This window comes from Seriola aureovittata, chromosome 4 (assembly GCF_021018895.1).
Source record: "Seriola aureovittata isolate HTS-2021-v1 ecotype China chromosome 4, ASM2101889v1, whole genome shotgun sequence".
Classification (NCBI taxonomy): domain Eukaryota; kingdom Metazoa; phylum Chordata; class Actinopteri; order Carangiformes; family Carangidae; genus Seriola; species Seriola aureovittata.
In genome coordinates, this window is record NC_079367.1 from 5,150,809 (window position 1) to 5,170,038 (window position 19,230).

The 19,230-nt window shown below is 43.7% G+C and overlaps 1 protein-coding gene across 2 annotated transcripts; it reads right to left on the reverse strand.

Annotated features, from left to right (window-relative positions):
• Window positions 1-943: 943 nt before the first annotated feature.
• Window positions 944-12,960, reverse strand: meis3 (myeloid ecotropic viral integration site 3). 2 transcript variants are annotated; one of them, XM_056373117.1, is made up of 13 exons: window positions 12,350-12,960; window positions 11,857-11,960; window positions 7,421-7,560; window positions 6,652-6,797; window positions 6,506-6,556; window positions 6,355-6,405; window positions 5,675-5,824; window positions 5,361-5,469; window positions 4,914-5,059; window positions 4,142-4,218; window positions 3,142-3,200; window positions 2,964-3,050; window positions 944-1,836 (listed from the first exon to the last, which is right to left on the reverse strand). In XM_056373117.1, the coding sequence occupies exons 3-13, from the start codon at window positions 7,557-7,559 to the stop codon at window positions 1,637-1,639; spliced, it is 1,215 nt and encodes a 404-aa protein (XP_056229092.1). In that variant the 5' UTR covers window position 7,560; window positions 11,857-11,960; window positions 12,350-12,960; the 3' UTR covers window positions 944-1,636. The 2 variants fall into 2 exon arrangements, with proteins under 2 accessions (XP_056229092.1, XP_056229091.1); XM_056373116.1 differs by having other exon boundaries at window positions 6,652-6,826; window positions 12,350-12,945.
• Between the last annotated feature and the right edge of the window lie 6,270 nt (window positions 12,961-19,230).

Consider the following 19,230-nt stretch of genomic DNA (forward strand, 5'->3'; position numbering starts at 1 on the left):
CAGGTTTAATGCTTCCCAATGAGCAGAAAAGACATTCCTTGTTATGTGATTTAGGTAAGATGTTACCTGCTTTTTATATGATGATTTAAGGAAAACAACCTTTTTAATAAATTGTCTTCTGACATGTTACCACCGAAATATCTTTGGTGTCTTAAAGGTTCATGTTGGATGAGCACTTTTATGTCCATGACACAACAAGCTAACTCTGATGTTTAGTAGTTAGTGTACAAGAGATTAATGTACTGACTTTATTAACATTTTTTATTAACTACCCACTACCTCTATTTACTGTATTTATAAATGCCTGTAGCTGTTTTCAGAAACATAACTTTGACTCAACCAGCTAAAAGTAAAATATAATCACACCACACACACAAACAGAAGACAAAGACCAAGTCTTAGAAAAAAAACATTTTAATACTTTTAATACTAATAACGATATTAACCATCATCATTCAGAAATGTTTCAGCGGGCCGAGCGGAGCGGAGAGGGAGCTGAATGTTTAAAGAGTCCTTTGGCTGCAGCTCCCCTCACACCCCGTCAGCTGTGACACAAACATGTACAAGAAATGCTTACAGAAGTTTGTGTGTGTTTGTGTGTGTATGCGTGTGTTTATGTATGTGTGTAGAAATGGCTTTCAGTGAAGTGTGTCTTGCTCTGTGTGTGTGTGTGTGTGTGTGTGTGTGTATGTGTATGTTGTGCATTTGCATGTGTGTAGGAAAAGATCCTAAGGTAACGGACGCCTGTTGGCGTCTTAAGGAGGTCAGTGGTACGAGAGCGAGGCAGACTGGAAGTCATTCATAGTGTTTAGCTTCATGCTGAGGAAGAGCACTAACATTTCAACAAGCTCATGTGAAGCTGCATCTGCCTGGAGTGGCACACATAAATAGAAAAATAGAATAAGAAAAAACTCAAAACAGCTTTAAATAAAGTGTGAAGGTGTGTGTGTGTGTGTGTGTGTGTGTGTGTGTGCGTGCGTGCGTGCGTGCGTGCGTGCATGCGTGCGTGTGTGTGTGTGTGTGTGTGTGTGTCTTTGACAGTCAACGTGTGCAGGAAGACAGGGAGCAGTGAAGAAGGCGTGTTCACAGGATCAAGTCCCACCAGGTAACGTCCATGTGCTGTTGTAAAAAGTTTGGGGATAAATATTCATCTCTCTGATCCAACGGAGCGTCTTCCTGGGGTTCAGCAGGCATGATGGGAAGTGTAGTTTAAAGCATGTGTCTCACCCACAGGACACAGTGGAAACATTTGGGAGAGGAGGAAGCACTTCTACTCTGAAAGAGGTATGGCTTAAACCTGTGGGTCCAGACTGTGTGTGTGTGTCTGTATGTGTGTAAGTGTAATGTTTATGTCTCTGTGTGTGTGTGTGTGTGTGTGTGTGTGTGTGTGTGTGTGTTAGCGAGTGGAACAGCTACATAGAGGTCAGTGTCTTTCAGTGGGGAATGTAAACTTTCGGAGCAATGTGTCTTTTTTTCTTTAAATAGTGTACTGTGTACGTCATTACACATACACAGCCACACACACACACACACACACACACACACACACACACATATCTCACCATACACACACATTCATACAGTAATTTTCCTTCCCACGCACACGCACACACACACACTGCGACTCCTCCTACAGCTAGTGTGCGTGTATGTCCAGTCCCTGCGCGAGAAGCGGCTCTGCGGGGTGTGCGTGTGGCGGTGGGTGGAGCAGCATGGCGGGGTGGGGGTGTGGGCCCGGGTACGGGTGGAGGGAAGGTCCTGGGTGGGGAGGGTACCCGGGCTGGGACAGAAGAGCGCTGGGGTAGTCACCCTGCAGAGAAGACATCCCCTGGAGACCTGGTGGGGCAGAAACAGAAGAACAGGGTTTAAAAGTGAATGAAGTGGAATCATTTTTAGGATTTTCTCCCTTTAATATGGAGAAATACCGAAGAGATAAAGTTTACAACATTTCAAATTATCTGTCTTAATCTATCTTCAGTCAAGTGTGTAAGAGCATTTTTCTTTCTTAAATCAGTAACTTTACTTTTATTAAATCATATTTTGAGGAGCATTACAGAGAACAGACACAAGTCAAATCTGAATCCATCCAATGTTTTTTTTTAACTTAAGAGATGAAACACCTGTATTTTGTCTTTCTGAGCATAAAGTATAGACCTGTTTTCTTGGTCTTTACTTAACATAAAGTGCAGGTTTCCCACTTTGTTTCCCCTTCAGTTTTTTAAATCATGTTGTTCTACTCAGTGTGTATCAGTATGTTCCAGGTCTTAACTTTATAAGTTATATGATGTTAATACTGAGAGAAATAACAGAGAAAATTTCTTATGTTTTGTGTTTATTCATGTATTTTGTCGACAGCTGTAACTCCCAGTTACAGGAAGCTGTTGTATAAGCAGATAATGAATGACAATAACACAGTCACTCTTAACCTATATATATATATGTATATACATATATATATATATATATATAAATATTTATATCTTAATTCGTATTTAACATTTATCACTTCTATTCTATCCCTTTTTGATGACTTGCGATCTACTTTTCACTTTCTCCTTTAAAGTGGATAACACTGACAATATTTTATATTTTTCTTATTCTCAATAAATCCTATAAAAAAAAACCTAATTGTGATAGTCCAGCTCTTAATAATTAGGTAAAATATAAATACTTTGATTAAAAAAAAAGAAAAAGGAAACAGTTGGACACTAGTTTCGAGCAAACGTTTCACCAACAGGAGGATTGCATTGTTGGGGACTACTTTCATCAGTGGATTAATACACATTTGGTGCTCGAGTGAGTATTTGGGTCAGCAGGATGGGTCACATTCATTGAGTCACAAAAACCTACAGTATGTGTTTGTGGTGATGAAAGAACATATCACTCGAACGATTTGTTCTCTCTCGATATCTCTGGTTCTATCCTTTTGTTTCAGTGTGTGCGTTCCCTACAGGCCACCGTACCTGCCGTTCGAAGACCGAGATGAGCCTGTCCGTCAAGCCCGTAGCCCCCAAGAGCCGCTCCTTCTGGGCTGTAGGGTCCACCCTGACCTGTGAGACAACACACACGGTCAGACACAAAATACACACACACACTCTGCAGTATATACACGGAGCAGCTGCCTGAATTATAAACACCGACCTGAGCGATTTGACTGGTCAATCATCGGCTGCACTATTCTCCTCCTGGCGTTGATGAACCTTTACAGGGCGAGAGACATAAAGGAAGAGTGTGTTTAGAGAGAGCGAGCGAGACAGAGAGGCCACCAGTTAATGGAGAAAAAGGCTGACCGGGAGACTGCTAACCTTTTCCCTTTTACAACCACTTAACCCTTTCAGAGGGCAGAGTAAATCAACGTTAGGGCAGAGCAGGTATCGATCGCCCATGTGATAATTGATTGATCTGCATTGATTGGGTCGCTTTGTGTGTGTGCGTGTGTGTGTGTGTGTGTGCTGCAGCACCGGTACAAATAAAAACAAGTTATCAGATTACAAAATATACTGTTCAGCACGTATTACATACTCTATACTTTTAAATTAGAGTGTATCTGTTTGTGTAGCTGTAACTGAGGGACATAAAATCGAACGTCACGAAAGAACTAATTGATCAGCAGCATGGAAACGCTCCGTGTATGTGTGTTTTTATATATGCTTTGCCTGTGCAGATATGAGCCCAAGGCGTGAATAGGGGATATGGGAGCTGTAAATCATCTGATTATTGGATATTGATTTGCTATTCTGTTTTATGAACATGGAGTAAGTAGATTTTACGGCTCTGCAGCTTCAGGAAAAATGCTTAGTGAGGCATTTCTTCTTCTGTTACAAGCTTCTCTCTAATAAAGTAGATTATAGCCTTCTGTAAAAGTCGTGTTAAAGTGCTACCTTTCATTTAATTAACGTTTATTCACACAACATGTGCACAATAAAGAGTTACTAAGCAAAAAAATGTGACTTCAATGAGCTGTGAAATATAGATACTGTTCATTTCTGCGTCACACTATCAAGCCAATATGTTATTGACACGGCAACGGCCATGCTGTCAAATTGAAAGTTGACACTTTCCATTTATACAAGACAGTTTAACTGATTATTGATAAGCCACAGGGCTGGAGTTAGTGTGTATTGATTTGGTGTGCACTGACCAGTTGTTGACCTGTAAGATGGTCAGTCCCGTGTCCTGCGACAGCTGCTTCTTCTGCTCCTCAGATGGGTACGGGTGCTGGGGAAGGACACACAAAGCTCGGGTTAAAGAAGACTTCTGTGGTGTGATGGTGGCGGCTTTTTTTGCAGAAATGAAACTAAACGCATGTGGATCAACAGCAGAATCGCCTTGAAGCCGCAGTACGAGGCTGAAATCTCAAATAAAATAATGTGTGTGAACCCTCAGTGTGAATACTGATGATCTTCCATCTGAATTCACATCTACACTCACATTTTCAACCTCAGCAACCCCTCACCCTCTCTCTCTTTATCTCTCTCTCACACACACACACACACACACTCACACACACTCACACACACACACACACACACACACACACACACACACACACACACACACACACACACACATACTGTAATAATTGGAGAAAAGCAACATTTGACCTGCCTCATTTAATAGCTAATTACCAATCTAACCACCTCACCAACAATTACTCACTCCATTTCTATCACTTCCACAATTATTCAATAGCGAGCAGATTCACATAATCACTTAATCCCCCGATTTTTCATTTAATTTAATTGACCTTCATTATACACTCGCTTCACCTCTCTGTCTCTTCCATGTCGGTGACGTTTTTGTCTCCTGCTAAATCCTCTCCTTCTGTAATTATTCTCTCATCCAGAGCTGCTTTTGTTATCGGTCCGCAGGATGTTTTTTAATTATTGTCAAAATTCTATATTTTCTCTCACCGACAGGTGCTGGAAGAGCCACGCTCTCATGATGTTTGTGGCCACTTTGGGGAAGATCCCTCTCTTCTTGTTGTTCCTCCTGTCTCTGTCAGACTCATCCTCCTCTCCTGTGCTGGGGGAGGCCACTCCTCCGTCCAGACCATCGCCTGCAGGGAGACCAGGAAACATTTTATCTTAGCGACTGCGTATGTGTACGTACGTCTATTAAGGTCCAACTGATAAAAGCTCTCACTAATTTTTTTGCTGATACTTGTATCAGTATTTATATATTTAATTAATCACATTTGACTCTTTAAAAGCCACTATCATCACTATCATTGAGCGTTGTAGTACACGATGCATGTATAAGAGGCTGTGTGTACATGCACACCTTTGTTTTCCTGCCTGCCTCTGTGCAGTGCAGTGTTTTCCTCTCACACACAGTATTTCCAGTTTGCGTGTATGTACCTGTGTCGCTACAGTTGTCTGCTGTGCTGTGTGAAGGCAGGCCACAGGTGCCTGGAGTTCCCAGAGGAGTAGAGGCACATTCATCTGGCTCCCGAAGCCATGATGCATTCTGCAGGGAGGGAGAGAGAGAGAGAGAAAGAGGTGGTTGGAGCTGGAGAAATGGGAAGATGGGGAATTCCCAGAAGGTGGAGAGGAGCGAGAACAACAAGTCCTGAAACACACGGCCATTATTCACACGTCTAGTAGACGCAGCTGGACAGGTGAACGGAGGAGTCTCTCCCGCAGTGGATGCTGTTTGACGTTCAGTGTCTCACCTGCTCTGACAGACTGGTGCACGATCCGGTGAAGTCCTCCATGTCAGACTTGGAGCCGCCCTCCCGATCGTCCAGGACCAGGTCTGTGGGCATTTTGCCCTTCAGACAGGTGATGTAGCGATGGCAGAAGTTATCGCACAGGTCGTGCACCTGAGGAGACAGGTGAAAAACTGTTACCACTTAAAGCACTGCTGTGAACATTCATATGTATATTAACATAGTTTTTCTTTCTGCAAACATTCCTCTTGTTCTTGTCAACGTATCTTTAAATGCTTGACAAAATTCCCCATGTAAGGTTTCCATTTTAAATGCAAAGACTCCCTTCAACTTTCTCAACACACAGGGAATTCAGGAAGTTTTTCCACATTTTGTTATGTTGCAGTCTTTTGCCAAAATCTTTTTTCCCTCATCAATCTACCTTCAAAGCTTAAATATTTTTGCAAATTTATTAAAACAGAAAAACTAAAATATCAAACTGACATAAATATTCAGACACTTGACTATGACACATGAAATTTAGCTCGGGTGCCTCCCATTTCTCTTGATTATCTGTAAGATGTTTTGACACCTTGATTGGAAGACTGTTGTTTATCCAGCCTTTCCAACAAGCACATGAACACATGATGACCATACTGAAAAAAACGTTAAACATTAAAATACACTTTTTTTCTTCCACCAACCTTCTCTAGCTCCAGTAAATGAAAGCGAAGAACTTGTATGGCCTGGATCATCTGTGTGGAGGAGAACGTAGGTTAATAATCAATACATAATCCACAATACATGTGTAAAAACACGTGTCATATTTTAGCGAGATGTCAGTGTGCATCATACCAAGTTGTCCAGCTCAGGATTGGAGGAAAATATGGGTTTCTCTGAACGAATCTGAAACACAAATTTTCAACAAATTACCACAAAAACTGGAAGACAGGCTCTCACTGATATCTGTTCTGTGATTGGCTCTCTCAGCTGTCACTCACCTGCTTAGCGAAGGCAGCGATGTCATCGTTGAAGGATTCCGAGGAGCAGACGTCGCTGTGATTGGTCATGCCGGGGAGGTGGGAAGTGGCTGAGAGAGAGGCGGAGTCTCGAGGGGAGCAGGTGGCCAGTTCGCACTTCTCAAACACTAAGGCCAGCAGTGGAAACAGTGGGTGACTGCGCACACACACACACCACACACACACACACACACACACACCACACACACACACACACACACACACACACACACACACACACACACACACACACACACACACACACCACACACACACACACACACACACAACACACACACACACACACACACACAAACACAAACACACACACACACACACACACACACACACACACACACAACACACACACACACACACACACACACACACACACACACACACACACACAAACACACACACACACACACACACACACACACACACACATATAGACAGTTAACATACTGTACTGTACATAAACACAGTAACAGTTGACACAGTGTAGACATGATACATTTACAGGTGTTACAGGAAACTTTATACAACAGTATTTATGAAACACACAGCCGTTAACACCTCACATGTATTTTCATATTCAGTTTACAAATATACCCTGCATGTTAATAATATGCTAAAAGTGCATGTGTAGCTTCAACTGGTTTTCTAGCTGCTGACAGGCTGCATAAATCACTGTTTCCACCACAGCTAGGGTTTCAAACACACACACACACACACTCACACACATATTTACCCATAGATCTGGTCTTTGTGGTGTTTGAGGGAGTCGGGGATGGTGGGTCCGTACTGTGGGGGATGAAGCGGCCTGACATCATCCCCGTACCCCCCCACCGACATGCCCTCCGACCCTGAGTAGTGCACCAGCTCTTCATACTGAAACACAATTAGACGGAAAGACAGAAAACATGAGACACGTTCGACATCTGCGCCTGTCTGACATCGAATCTTATTGTGATTTTATTATGTGGCTGAGCTGTCAGGGGGCTTCAGCGCCGCGGCTTACTGGACCAGCGCTCGGTCAGGAGGGCTGATGTGGTTTTACATCTGGAGCAGAGTCTGAACTGCTGCTGTTATATTACTATGTACTGTTGCCTGGTGTTTCTGTATATAGCTGTCCGTACCATGTATGTATTTGTGCTGCAGCTAACTTCATTTTCATTACTGAAAAATTTGATTATTTTCTCAATTAATGGATTAATCATTTTTGTTTATAAAATGTGCATCACAGTTAGGCAGAGCTCAAACCACATAAAACATGGAGAAAACTTAATCACAATTGTTGTAGATTAATTTTCTGTTGATCCAGTAATTGATTAATGGACTAATTGTGTCAGCTTTTATGTTTGTACATGCATATGTATTTGTAGATTTTAGTGGCAGTAGTATTGTAGTGGGAAAACAGTGATTAATCAGTCCAATCAATCCAGTTATTAATCATTCAAACTGAACAAAAACACCAATATCAACAAAAATAAAGAGTCAGAAAAGCATAGACTTCTTTTTACTTTAATCATCTGTCTAATACTTCCAATAATATACTGTAGTTATAATATCCTACTGCCCAAAGTGTGTGTGTGTGTGTGTGTGTGTTTGTGTGTAGACACATGCACGGACCATGGAGCAATACAGCAGTTGTTCCAGTTTCTTCATGAGAAAAACCTTGGTGATCTCTCTGTGTTCGCTTCAGTTGAAGATTTACATGCTGCTGAAAATTCTACCACTCTCAGGATTATGAATAAAACCTCTCTAAAGCGCTTGGATAACCTCAAAAATGCAGAGCGAGTCAAGATGAAAAAGCAGCTTTTTTTCTCCCCTCGCTTCTTGAGAAGTGTAGTGTCTGGTGCTTAAAGGAAAAGAGAGGGATGAGATCCCCGGAGAAAGACACGTTGAGCCTGTAGCTGCTAATATCGTCCCCTGCCTCCTCAACTCAGACTAGACAGGAGCCGTGCTGAGACGTCCCTCACAACCCGCTGTGACAGCCTCGCTGGGGCCCGCGCACACACACTCTGACACGGGATGGATCAGACACACATATGGCACGCTCACAGACACAATGACACGCACGCACAGATACATCCAGAGACAAACGTACCCACGGCAGCACACACACACACACAGCCTCATATACATGTCTGACTCCCTTGATTCCCCTTGTCTCCCCCTCTCTCTCTCTCTCTCTCTCTCTCTCTCTCTCAGAGCTAATTTGTGCTTCACTGCAGCTTCTGTCTCTGAGGCAACGTTGCTCAGGTCAGCAGATCTGCTTCTGTTTCTCTTTCTGCTGGATTAAAAGCGACTCCCGCCGCAGTCCCACGGGGCGACTGAGATCACAGACAGTCAGCACCTGCTAGGTGACCTGGCCCGGACACCTTTCACTCTTGTGTTATTTTAACTGAGCCATAAAAGTTATGATCTGCTCAGCCTAGTTTTTTCTTTCTGTGGACACTACTCTGCCAGGCAGGCAACCACAAGAGGTTATGATTTACTCCAGTAAAGTGTGTGACTGGAGCACATTGATTTGTTCTTTCAGATTTAAACATTCAAAACATATTCCTGTTTATTAGTCACACTTGTTTACATCATCAGGACTCCAGACATCACACGGATGGCGAGCTTTTTATCCAAGCGTCCAATTGGAGATGTTTTTTGTTGTTATGTGCAACAGTGAAACCCAACACAATTATTCATTTATATTCTGTCTGTCCTGACCTCTGGGAATTAAATAAAAGAGAAATTAAATTATTCCTCTTCATGTGCGCAAACTGCCGTCCTGGAAACCCCTCTGCAGGACCTCTGGAGGTCTCTGGACCCCACTTTGGGAACCACTGTCCTAAATGGCTTATCAAATTATTGTATGTCAGAGTCCCATATGGCCACCAGGATCACAGAAAGCACCTGCTCTGAGGCCCTGGCCCGGGACACCTTCTAGTTTTTATGGAGGCTGGCTATTAACACAATCACCGCTATCGGATTGCGCGTCTCTCTTTACGCACGGCCCCTATCGAGTTTCTGTGCGTCAGGCGGATCAAAGCGCACAAGTCGAGATGACAAATTCCGCGAATTTTCACTTTTTCTAACAGTCACGGAGGTGGTCAACAGGCTTCAGATGGCAGGACAACATCTTCAAAACAACTTTTTAATTGTGTTGTTTCAACCGACGTAGAAAAGTTGCCATAGTCCTAACAGGCGTGTTTAGGTTACTTCCGCTGGGAAGACAAATCCACAGCGTCACAAACATCATGAGCTGCAGGATTGACGTCGTTTAACTTTGATAAACTGGAATGAAAATGTGTAAAATAAATAGTAAAACACGAAAACTGAAAATCCACAGCTTCCAGTCACAATTCAGACGCTCTAAAAAGTCTCAACTCAATTAATAAACTCCCATTACAATTAATTAAGAATGACCGGTCTTTTCTTGAACTTAGCAAATATCTAAATTATATTATAGTGCAATTGTTCTTATCTAAAAATGCTGCCCCTTTTTTCTACAATATAATTAATTGAGCAGCAAAACCAATTCAAATTCATTTGTTTTCTCAGTGCGTCAATTCAGTAAAAAGGTGAATTTGTTTGAAGATTTTTTTCGCATCAAGAAATTGTTAAAAAGTCAAACATAAACTTTGATGAATTTGCCGTAAGTCTCGTAGATTTTCTGCACTTTAATAAACCAGACATTCACATTACAAGGACGCACCGTATTTAACAAGTAATTGTGGGTTTGTAAAAGTTTCCTAAAGTTTAAATAATGTTTGACACAGCAGTATTTTAAGCAGGTGAAAACTAAAAAACACAACAAAACAGTTGTTGCAGATTTCGGTTCTGCCTCTACACTCCCACTAAACAACTGAAACTTTTTAAAACTCGCAAAATCTGGTTTCCGTGTGTGTTTTCAACGAACACACTTTAAATCACCGAGCTGTTGATTTCCTTCAAATTTTGCACTAAAGCTTTAGTTTATTACACAGCGTCATAACTGTAAAACACACACACACACACACACACACACACACACACACACACACAAAACAATCTAAGTTGAATGGGACAGTGAAACAGACTCTAACATCCATTCAGCATAAAAGACAATTTATGCAATTTATGCTGCCAGGAAGTAAATTTATATTATCAATGCTTTTTGGTTTCGAATAACTTTATTTAAACTCTGTTTTGAAGCTGCTGTTTGGTGGAGTTGGTTCAGTGTGTGTGTGTGTGTGTGTGTGTGTGTGCTTGCGCGCGTGTGTGTGTGTGTTTGAGTGTGTTTGTGGACTTTCCCTCAGCTCTCTTCTCTCTTCCTGCTCTGTTTTCATACAGCAGTGATTTTCTGTCTTCACATTGTACAACCCTAATTGCTCTCTTCTACTTGGGTCTCAGTCCGCCTGCTGCCCGCCAGCCTCTGCCTTCCTCTCCTCCTCCTCCTCCTCCTCCTCCACCACCACCATGCCTCTGAATCACTGTAGCAAAAACACTGACCTACTTACCGAGTTGAAGAGCTGCATCTCCTCTCCTCTGCCTCTTAATGACCTACACCACTCTCTAACCCTTATGTGCCATTATAACGCCTGACTGACATCACGCAACAATAAATCCATAATATTTAAAGGAGAGGGTGAAATATTAGATCTAGATCAACAGTTCCTTGTTGAGTGTTTTGAGGGATTGCTGAGTTACACAGAACCGCGAGTGAACTGCGTTTCACCTCTTAATTAGGGATTATGACTGGTGAGGGGGGGGTGCGGGGTTTAAAAGTTGTTTCTCACTGTTTCTTTGCAGCATCATTGGGGCGCTTACAAATAAACATCTGGCGGGGTGTGAAGAATATTTCTGAATAGTTGTTGTCTTAGTTTAAAAGGGGAAAATCTCAGTGGTTGTGATGCCTTCTGCTGGCACGTTTTCCTGTTGCCCCCCCCCCCCCCCCCCCCCGTGCCAGCACAGTCCACTAGTCTGTTTCCACTGGGCCTTCTGTTTTTGTGTGTGGCTGCTAAACCCGACCAGAGACTGGCCAAGTGCAAAGAGGATTTCCAACCATATGCTTCCATTATGATGGTTTTCTAATTACCTCCTCTCCTTGGTAATCTGAAATGTGTTATCTCAAGCACGCTCTGGTCAGGACCACTCAAACAAACAAAAACAAAAAACAAAAAACAAAAAAAAAAAACACAGCAGACTTACCCTCTTCTCCATGCGACTCGACAGCCAGTCCTACACCGGAGATGATGATGCGCTGCTCGGCTAGTCCAGCGAGCTTTGCTCCCTTCCTCTGTCCCTGGAGGGTCCTGGAAATAAAAGTGCATGTGTTTTCTTTTTAATGTGCAATAGCAATTAAGTTGTAAACATGATTAACAACAAGCACAAACGACCTCCGAGGTTTCCACAAACACATAAGGCTGAGGATAGAAAACACTCAAGACCTGTTCCTTGTGTGTGTGTTTACTCCCGAGCCCATCGCGTTTTATATTACAGCATGATGGGACTGGAGATTTTATGGATGTCTGATATCCTGATACCCTACTGCCTATGTAAGCTTAATGGTTTATCATACGGTGATAGGTAGCCTAATAAACGCTCCCATAAAGCTCGCAGCCTATTAAATGCTGTAGTAAATGCTATTTCCTGGTGGTGTTGAGTAATACACGACTCCGGTAAATGGTGTAAAATGTCCCACCGAGACGTAAATATTCGCCGTATCCAGTCCTGTCCGGGGCCGGGTCCGGTGTAGTCCAGAAACCCTGGAGAAAGGGAGCAGCGGCTTCCTGCAGCGCCTCGTCTCCGACTGGTGCGCCTCTCGCTCCGGCTCGCAGAGCCTCGGGATGCTCGGTGCTGCGGGAGACAGGGGGAGAGAAAAGCGTCCCTTCCTTTTTGGCTCCTTGTGCTCGCTGTCCGCGCAGCACACGGCGACAGGCTGGAAAATGTCACGGCTGGGAATGAGCGATGGTGTTTTCAGACTCAAGAGGAGCGAAGAAGAAGAAGAAGAAGGAGGAGGAGGAGGAGGGGAAGGAGGAGGAGGAGGAGGAGGAGTAGTAGTTGTGGTGATGGTGGTGGTGTTGGTAGTGGCGGTGTGTGGGGAGGTTTCGGAGGGTCAAAACGCGACGGGGTTCTTGGCTCCCCTCCCTCCATCCATCCCTCCTCCTCCTCTTCCTCCTTTACTCCTCCTCCTCCTTATCACAAACACAAACGCCAGAGAAGAAGAAGAAGGAAAAGAAGAAGAGGAAGAAGAAGAAAACGAAGACCCCCTCTCGGTCGTATTATCTCGAGCTGATATCACTCCTCGTTCACCCACCCACCCTTCCCTCCTTTCTCCTCATCCTCGCCGCAGCTGCGCTATTATCATCCCGGGATAAACCGTGATAACTCTCTCACTCCGGCGGGATGGAGCATGTTCAACACGGATCTATTAAAGTCTGGACAATCAATTAAAATGCATCAAAATATTCCCAAGTATGATTACAAATACAACTCATCTTAAATATTATCAACAAGAGAATTAAACATTGGACAATTAAAACCCATCATAACTGAAGTTTTACCTGCAGCACATTTCGTTTTAAAGGTAATTTCAGTAAAAAAATAAATAAATAAAAAGTTTGCATTAGTTGTCTTTCATGCAGATTCATAAATAAGTTTGAAGCGTGCTTAATGACAAGAAATTTACTGGCTGATAATAGCTTTCAAAGTGTTTTATTGTCTTTGTCAGCCTTTTGACGCAGCCCAAATGTCACCCTTTGGCCCATGTCTTTGTTGATTGAGAGAGTTGAGAAAACAAAGCCATTATCGTGAGAAAGTTTTATTGTAACTACAGAAACAAAACTTTCACATGTCGGTGGAGGAGCTCGACTCCCAGTCTTGTGTTGTAAATGACACCGCAGTAACATAATAATTATTCAAAACGCTCCTCTTCCCCGGGTCCCGCTGTGAGGGGCCAACAGGCGGCCGCACTTCAATCAGCAGCGGCTTGGCGGGGAACAGCAGGCCGGGGCAGGCGTCTCCGTGGGCGGCCCGGAGTTTGACCGTGGGGCCGCCTTGTGAGGGCCCCGCAGCAGCCGTGCAGCTAAGGGGTCTTTTCAACTCTGCAGGGTGCTGGTTTCCTACAGGGGGTGATCACAGCGCTCAACCCCCTCCTACACTGAGCCGGTAATACAGCCGCGCAGCGGTGTCAATGGGCTGGAAACGGCGATCCAAGGCTTGTTTTCACTTTGTTAACAGGCTGAATGAAAAGATTAACGTCTAAGTGTGCATCATCTGACGGATTCATGTCTGCAGTGATCTGCTTTCTTTTTATCTCCTTTGGGCTGCAATTCACAAATAGACTCCACTTTAATGTTGGGTAATGAGAGTGACGTCCTGAGCTGATCAGTCACCTGATTTTTCTTCAGGACACTTCAACTTGTTGTTTGACCACTGGTCCATAAATCTCCCGTTTCTGTAACATTTATCTAACTGACTATTATCTAAACTTGTAGATTACACTCATTTACATCACAGACACTAAAGGACCTGTCGTTTTTATCACTGTGTGTCTTTGGGTTAACACCTACTTTTAACACGATTTATGTGTTACCACAACATATGTTGACAAGTTTATGCTGAAACTTAATTGTATTGACTCTCCCCAAAAGAAGACACACAGATGTCCTAAAATAACTTATGTCCTTATAAAGACAGAACAAAATATTTACTTCTGTCGAACATGAAGGTGGAATTGAATAAAACATAGGAATAAGATAAAGAGCAACAACATTTGAAGAACCTCACTGGTCAGAGAAAGTCGTTGTATTATGGGAAATCAGAGGAAATACACTGAAACATCCCCCATTAACAAATGATTTAAATGCTGTTTGTTTTGTTTTATTTAAACCTCAATGTTCTGTTTGGAGTCTTGGAGAAAAAGACTCTCTTCAACACACACACACACACACACACACACACACACACGTAACTTTGTTTCATCAGTTTAATGCTTGTGACTTTTCCTATTAATTTATTTTTGAGAATTGTTTATAAATGTAATTTTGAACTGATGACTGATGACAAGTCAAATGCTGAAAATGATGCATTAAGTCTGTTTGGAGTCTTCGAGACCCGATGCTGTAAAACCTGGTTAAATAATATGGATTTTCATAATGCTCTCTGTCGGTGATTTGTGTCTCAAACCGCAGCAACTGAAATCCTGGGCTTCAGTTCCTTAGGTTTATAACAATGCTCAAACAGGAAGTCACACCTCTCTCAGGTCTAATGGACCCTGAACATCAGTAGTGTCACCATGTAACTTAAGACACTCTGCGTTTCTTAGTCTGTGAATTTCTTTTAAACAAAGTTCCTTTGATATTTTTCCTTTTTTAAACAAGTAATACCCTAAATTTGCTCATGCATAGCCCCTATAAGATATAGCCTCCTATGCAACATGACATATTTCCTTATTCAGTATAATAACAATACTTTATGGTCATTATTGTATTTTTCCTTCTTCATCAGATGTGTCAGCCCAGTTTGTGTCTCAGGTAGGAGTTACCAGTTCAACATTTCCTTTAAATTATTTTAGAATATCTTATTCTTGCTGTAGTAGTAGTTTACCAATATAATTATCTGAAATCTGAAAGTTTGAACATCATGTCACTTATTCTGCACCCTGTGTGCTTTCCTTGTGTGCGCACCATTTACATGTTGAAAGAACGAATACATGTGTAACAGTTGATTAAAAATACACTATAATGTAAATTGAAGGTTTCTTCTTGCTGTTGCTCTCCTGCACCACGGAGTCAGGCAGGTTCACTGTGGGACCATTCTGCATGTCAGTGCTGCTGCAGTTATTTGTCACTCCCTGTCGAGGCTCAAGTGCTCCCTCCTCTGCGGCCAACAAGGCCTGTTGAGTGTGCACGAGCAGACACAGGCGTGTGTGCATGTTTGTGTGTGTGTGTGTTTATGGCTTTGTGTGCATACTTGTTCGTTTGTGTGCACGCTGCTGTGTCAGTGTCAACGTGTTCATCTTTTAAGTTGTGCCTCTGTGCAGGTGATGCCCAAGGCTAGAAAACAGGAAACAACAAGCGAGGAGTGAGAGTGTGTGGAACTGCGGATGTTCACCTGCATGGCTGCATGTGTCTTGTGTCTTTGCATCCTCCTGCATGACAATAGAAATAGAGTTGGCCAGTTTACAGAAAGGTCAGACTGAATTGCAAACAGAAGATTTCAGACTTTACTCCACTAAAAATACTTCTTGTCCTCTGCAGTTTTTCCCAACATGATGCAGTTGCTGCAAACAGGAGATAATCCATCATCTGCAAGGTGAAGAACAACAACAGTAACAGTAACTGCTGCCGCCTTCACCTCGCCACGAAAGTCAAGTTTACTTGACTTCACCCGAGAGAGACGGAGGTTAGGCTAGAAGGCCACCCAGCCTTGTTGACTCCGGTGACTCCGCCATTAAGAAAATACGGCTGCTGCTGTGACCTCTGGCAACCACACACAACCACCCGAAACATCAGAGAGCTGTGACCCTCCACCGCCTGCATGAGAGAGAGAGGGAGCCAAGTGATGGAGGGAAGTAAAGGGAAGAAAGAGAGGGATGAGGGAAAGAAATGTAGGGGTAAGAGTGAGGGGTAGTCAGGGAGGGGTAGGGGGTGCAGAGTGCATTTTTATGAGCCTGTGCCTCTCCAGTTTCTGGGTCGTCTGGCTGCATAGACATAAATTTTCTCTCCCCCCCCTCCCCTCCCCTCCCCTCCCTTCCCCCATCGCTCCTTTTTTCTTCTGGCACACTCGGCAAGCAAATCCACCCTTATCGACCTGCTCTTGCAGCCTGTTTGCAAACTTTGCCTCCAGTTTCGCTTGTTCTGTCCCACCTGGGCCATTCCTCTTCCTTTATATCCCCACTGTTACCCGTCTGGGCTCTCACTTCAGCCTTCCACCATCTTTCCCTCCCTCCTTCCCTCTGCCCCCTCTTCTCCATCTCTTTTTGTTTATAATAAGCCAACACTACCTTTTCTCCCTTCTGTTATTTTCTTCCTCTCCCTCTCCAATCCCTCCCTCCCCTCCTCCCCCTTATAGATGGAGATTAACTGGGGAGTGCAGCGCCATCCGTCCTCGTGACTGTTTGTTGTTAAGGAGATGGATGGAGGCTCCCTCTGCCAGCCCCACGCAGCCACAATTACACCAGCCGCCATGATGGATGGAGGGGAGGGAAAGGAGGGGAGATGGAGAGAGGGAGATACAGAGAGGGGCATCTATCACGCCCCTTAATCTACCTGTCACTGCAGAGGCTTGGGTGGAGGAAGGGTGGTGGTGGAGTGGGATGGGGTTTGTCGACTTTACCTTGACTGCTGGTCAAAGGTTTATTTTCTTTAAACTGAATTTGTTTCTTCGTTTTTTTTTGTTTTTTTCCTGGAGAATTAAGCCTGTGAGGACTGGACTCATTAAATGTCCTGATCTTTCCAATTGATTTCCCAGAGGTTATTGGATTCTGTTGAACATACTCTGTGCATGTGTGTGTGAGTGTGTGTGTGCACGTGTGTTTGACAGGCATCAACAGGTAATAAGATTCAGTTGCTGTTGGCCTTTGCAGAAATGCATGCTTTGCATAAGGTCAAATTTTTTTGCATAGACTGCATTACGACGTATACACACTCTCAAGCTGCACGTAAACATGCAAACAACTGACTAGCACTCACACACTGCCTCGCTAAGTTGTTCATCATCATCTGTAGCTATTGCTTCTCCACTCCGCCCACACACACACACACACACACACACTCACCCGCGCAGAACCTTCAGTTAATCCTGATACCTGTTGAAGGTATCAAAGCGGTGACCTATCATAGAGTAAATCTGCATACATTACCTGTAATGCATCTCCATTTTTCCCCCCAGTGCTACAGAAATATTATGGAAAGTAATCTGAGGTCGCCTACCCTCTCACCCACCCTCCTCCTCCTCCTCCTCCTCCCATCCCCATCTCCCTCTTCCATCTCCTCATCTGTCCAGAGGAGTGAGAGATGGCATGGAGGGATTAATACTCTTCCGCCCAAGCCAACCCTGGGAATGATAGATGGACAGATGCAGGAAGGGGAGCGGAGGAGGAGAGAGGGAGAGATTAAAGGAGAGAAGTCTGAGGGTTCATAAATCCAAAGTGGGAGACCTGGTCCGCATCACACACTAACAAGATCTGCAAGAAATCCATGATGAGGGAGAGAGAGAGAGAGCAAGAGAGTGAGAGAGAGAGAGAGAGAGAGAGATGGGAGCGGTGTAATAGCATTAGATGTAATCTAATCATGGCAATAAGATGTGAATGGATGAGGGTGAGTGTGGTGATTATGCAGAAGAGGGATGGTGGTGTGTTGATGAAGCTTTGAGGCGTGAGGACAGGTCTTGTTATTGGACAACAGATCAACAGGGTTATAGTCCTCGCTGTGGAGCTTCCTGTCGCAGAGACGCCATAAAAAACACAGTTCACGAGGCTTTTTCTGTGATTTTTGTCGCCATAACCGAAACCAAGTGAAAGCAACGGTAACACAGTGGGGGCAGCACGAATGTAAAACGCCTCAGTTTGATGTAAATGTGAATCAGAAAGAAAATGTGTAGATTCAAACAGTTTGCATCAGTCATGAAACATGCACCTGTGCACTCATTCATATGTGTATACGTGTGTGTGTGTGTGTGTGTGTGTGTGTGTGTGTGTGTGATGTTAAGAATCAACCGTAAGTGTATAAAGTGCAGTCTTACAGCTGTGATCTGACTCGGATCAGATAGAGTGCTCCTTCACCTCCCTCCTCTGCTCCGTGACCCCGCCACCACCCCCCACCCCCAACTAAAGTCCCCAGCCTCTCCTCCATCCACCAGGCCACATTTTTCATGGCCCAGCTGTCGGAGGGCCGTGATTGGTTGGCCCAGCAGACAGATAGCCGATAGGTTCTGATTAATAGTTGAGGCCCAAGAACTTCCTCATTGATCAACGGGACAGGCTGCAGGAGGAGGAGGAGGAGGAGGAGGAGGAGGAGGAGGAGGAGGAGGAGGAGGAGGAGGAGGAATGGAGGAGAGAGAAAAAGCATGCCCTGTCGCTCTGCAAATGCTGGCTGATAACCATGATAGTGGCTTTTGGGGTGTGTGTGTGTGTGTGTGTGTGTGTGTGTGTGTGTGTGTCTATTTGTGGGTTGTTTACTAAAGCAAAGAGATGAGGTGTTGTTGGAAACAGGATGAAATGGAGACACTGCAGTGAAAAAGTGCTTCAGGTTTACTCACTTTCTTTCCTTCTGTCCCGCTGTCTAAAGTGTCTGATAGCATCTGTGAGTTTCCCATGAATAAGAAAGCACTATGTTATCAAACAAAACACACACACGGCCAACAGCAAATGTCTCAGAGGCCTGTATTCATGTAACTGTGTGTGTGTGTGTGTGTGTGTGTGTGTGTGTGTGTGTGTGTGTGTGTGTGTGTGTGTGTGTGTGTGTATTGATATTTGGATGTCATCAGCTCCACAAGAGAAATTTCTATTCATTTTTATCTATTCTATTCAGGATGTGTTTGATTAACATGGGCTTTTAATACATTTACATTAAGTATGTT

Excerpts from the sequence above, each read along its gene's own strand:
- meis3 (XM_056373116.1), bottom strand. Across the intron at positions 5,470-5,674 it reads GCACCAGTCTGTCAGAGCAG|AATGCATCATGGCTTCGGGA; the intron begins GTGAGACACTGA and ends CCCTCCCTGCAG. Across the intron at positions 5,060-5,360 it reads AGACAACTGTAGCGACACAG|GCGATGGTCTGGACGGAGGA; the intron begins GTACATACACGC and ends GTCTCCCTGCAG.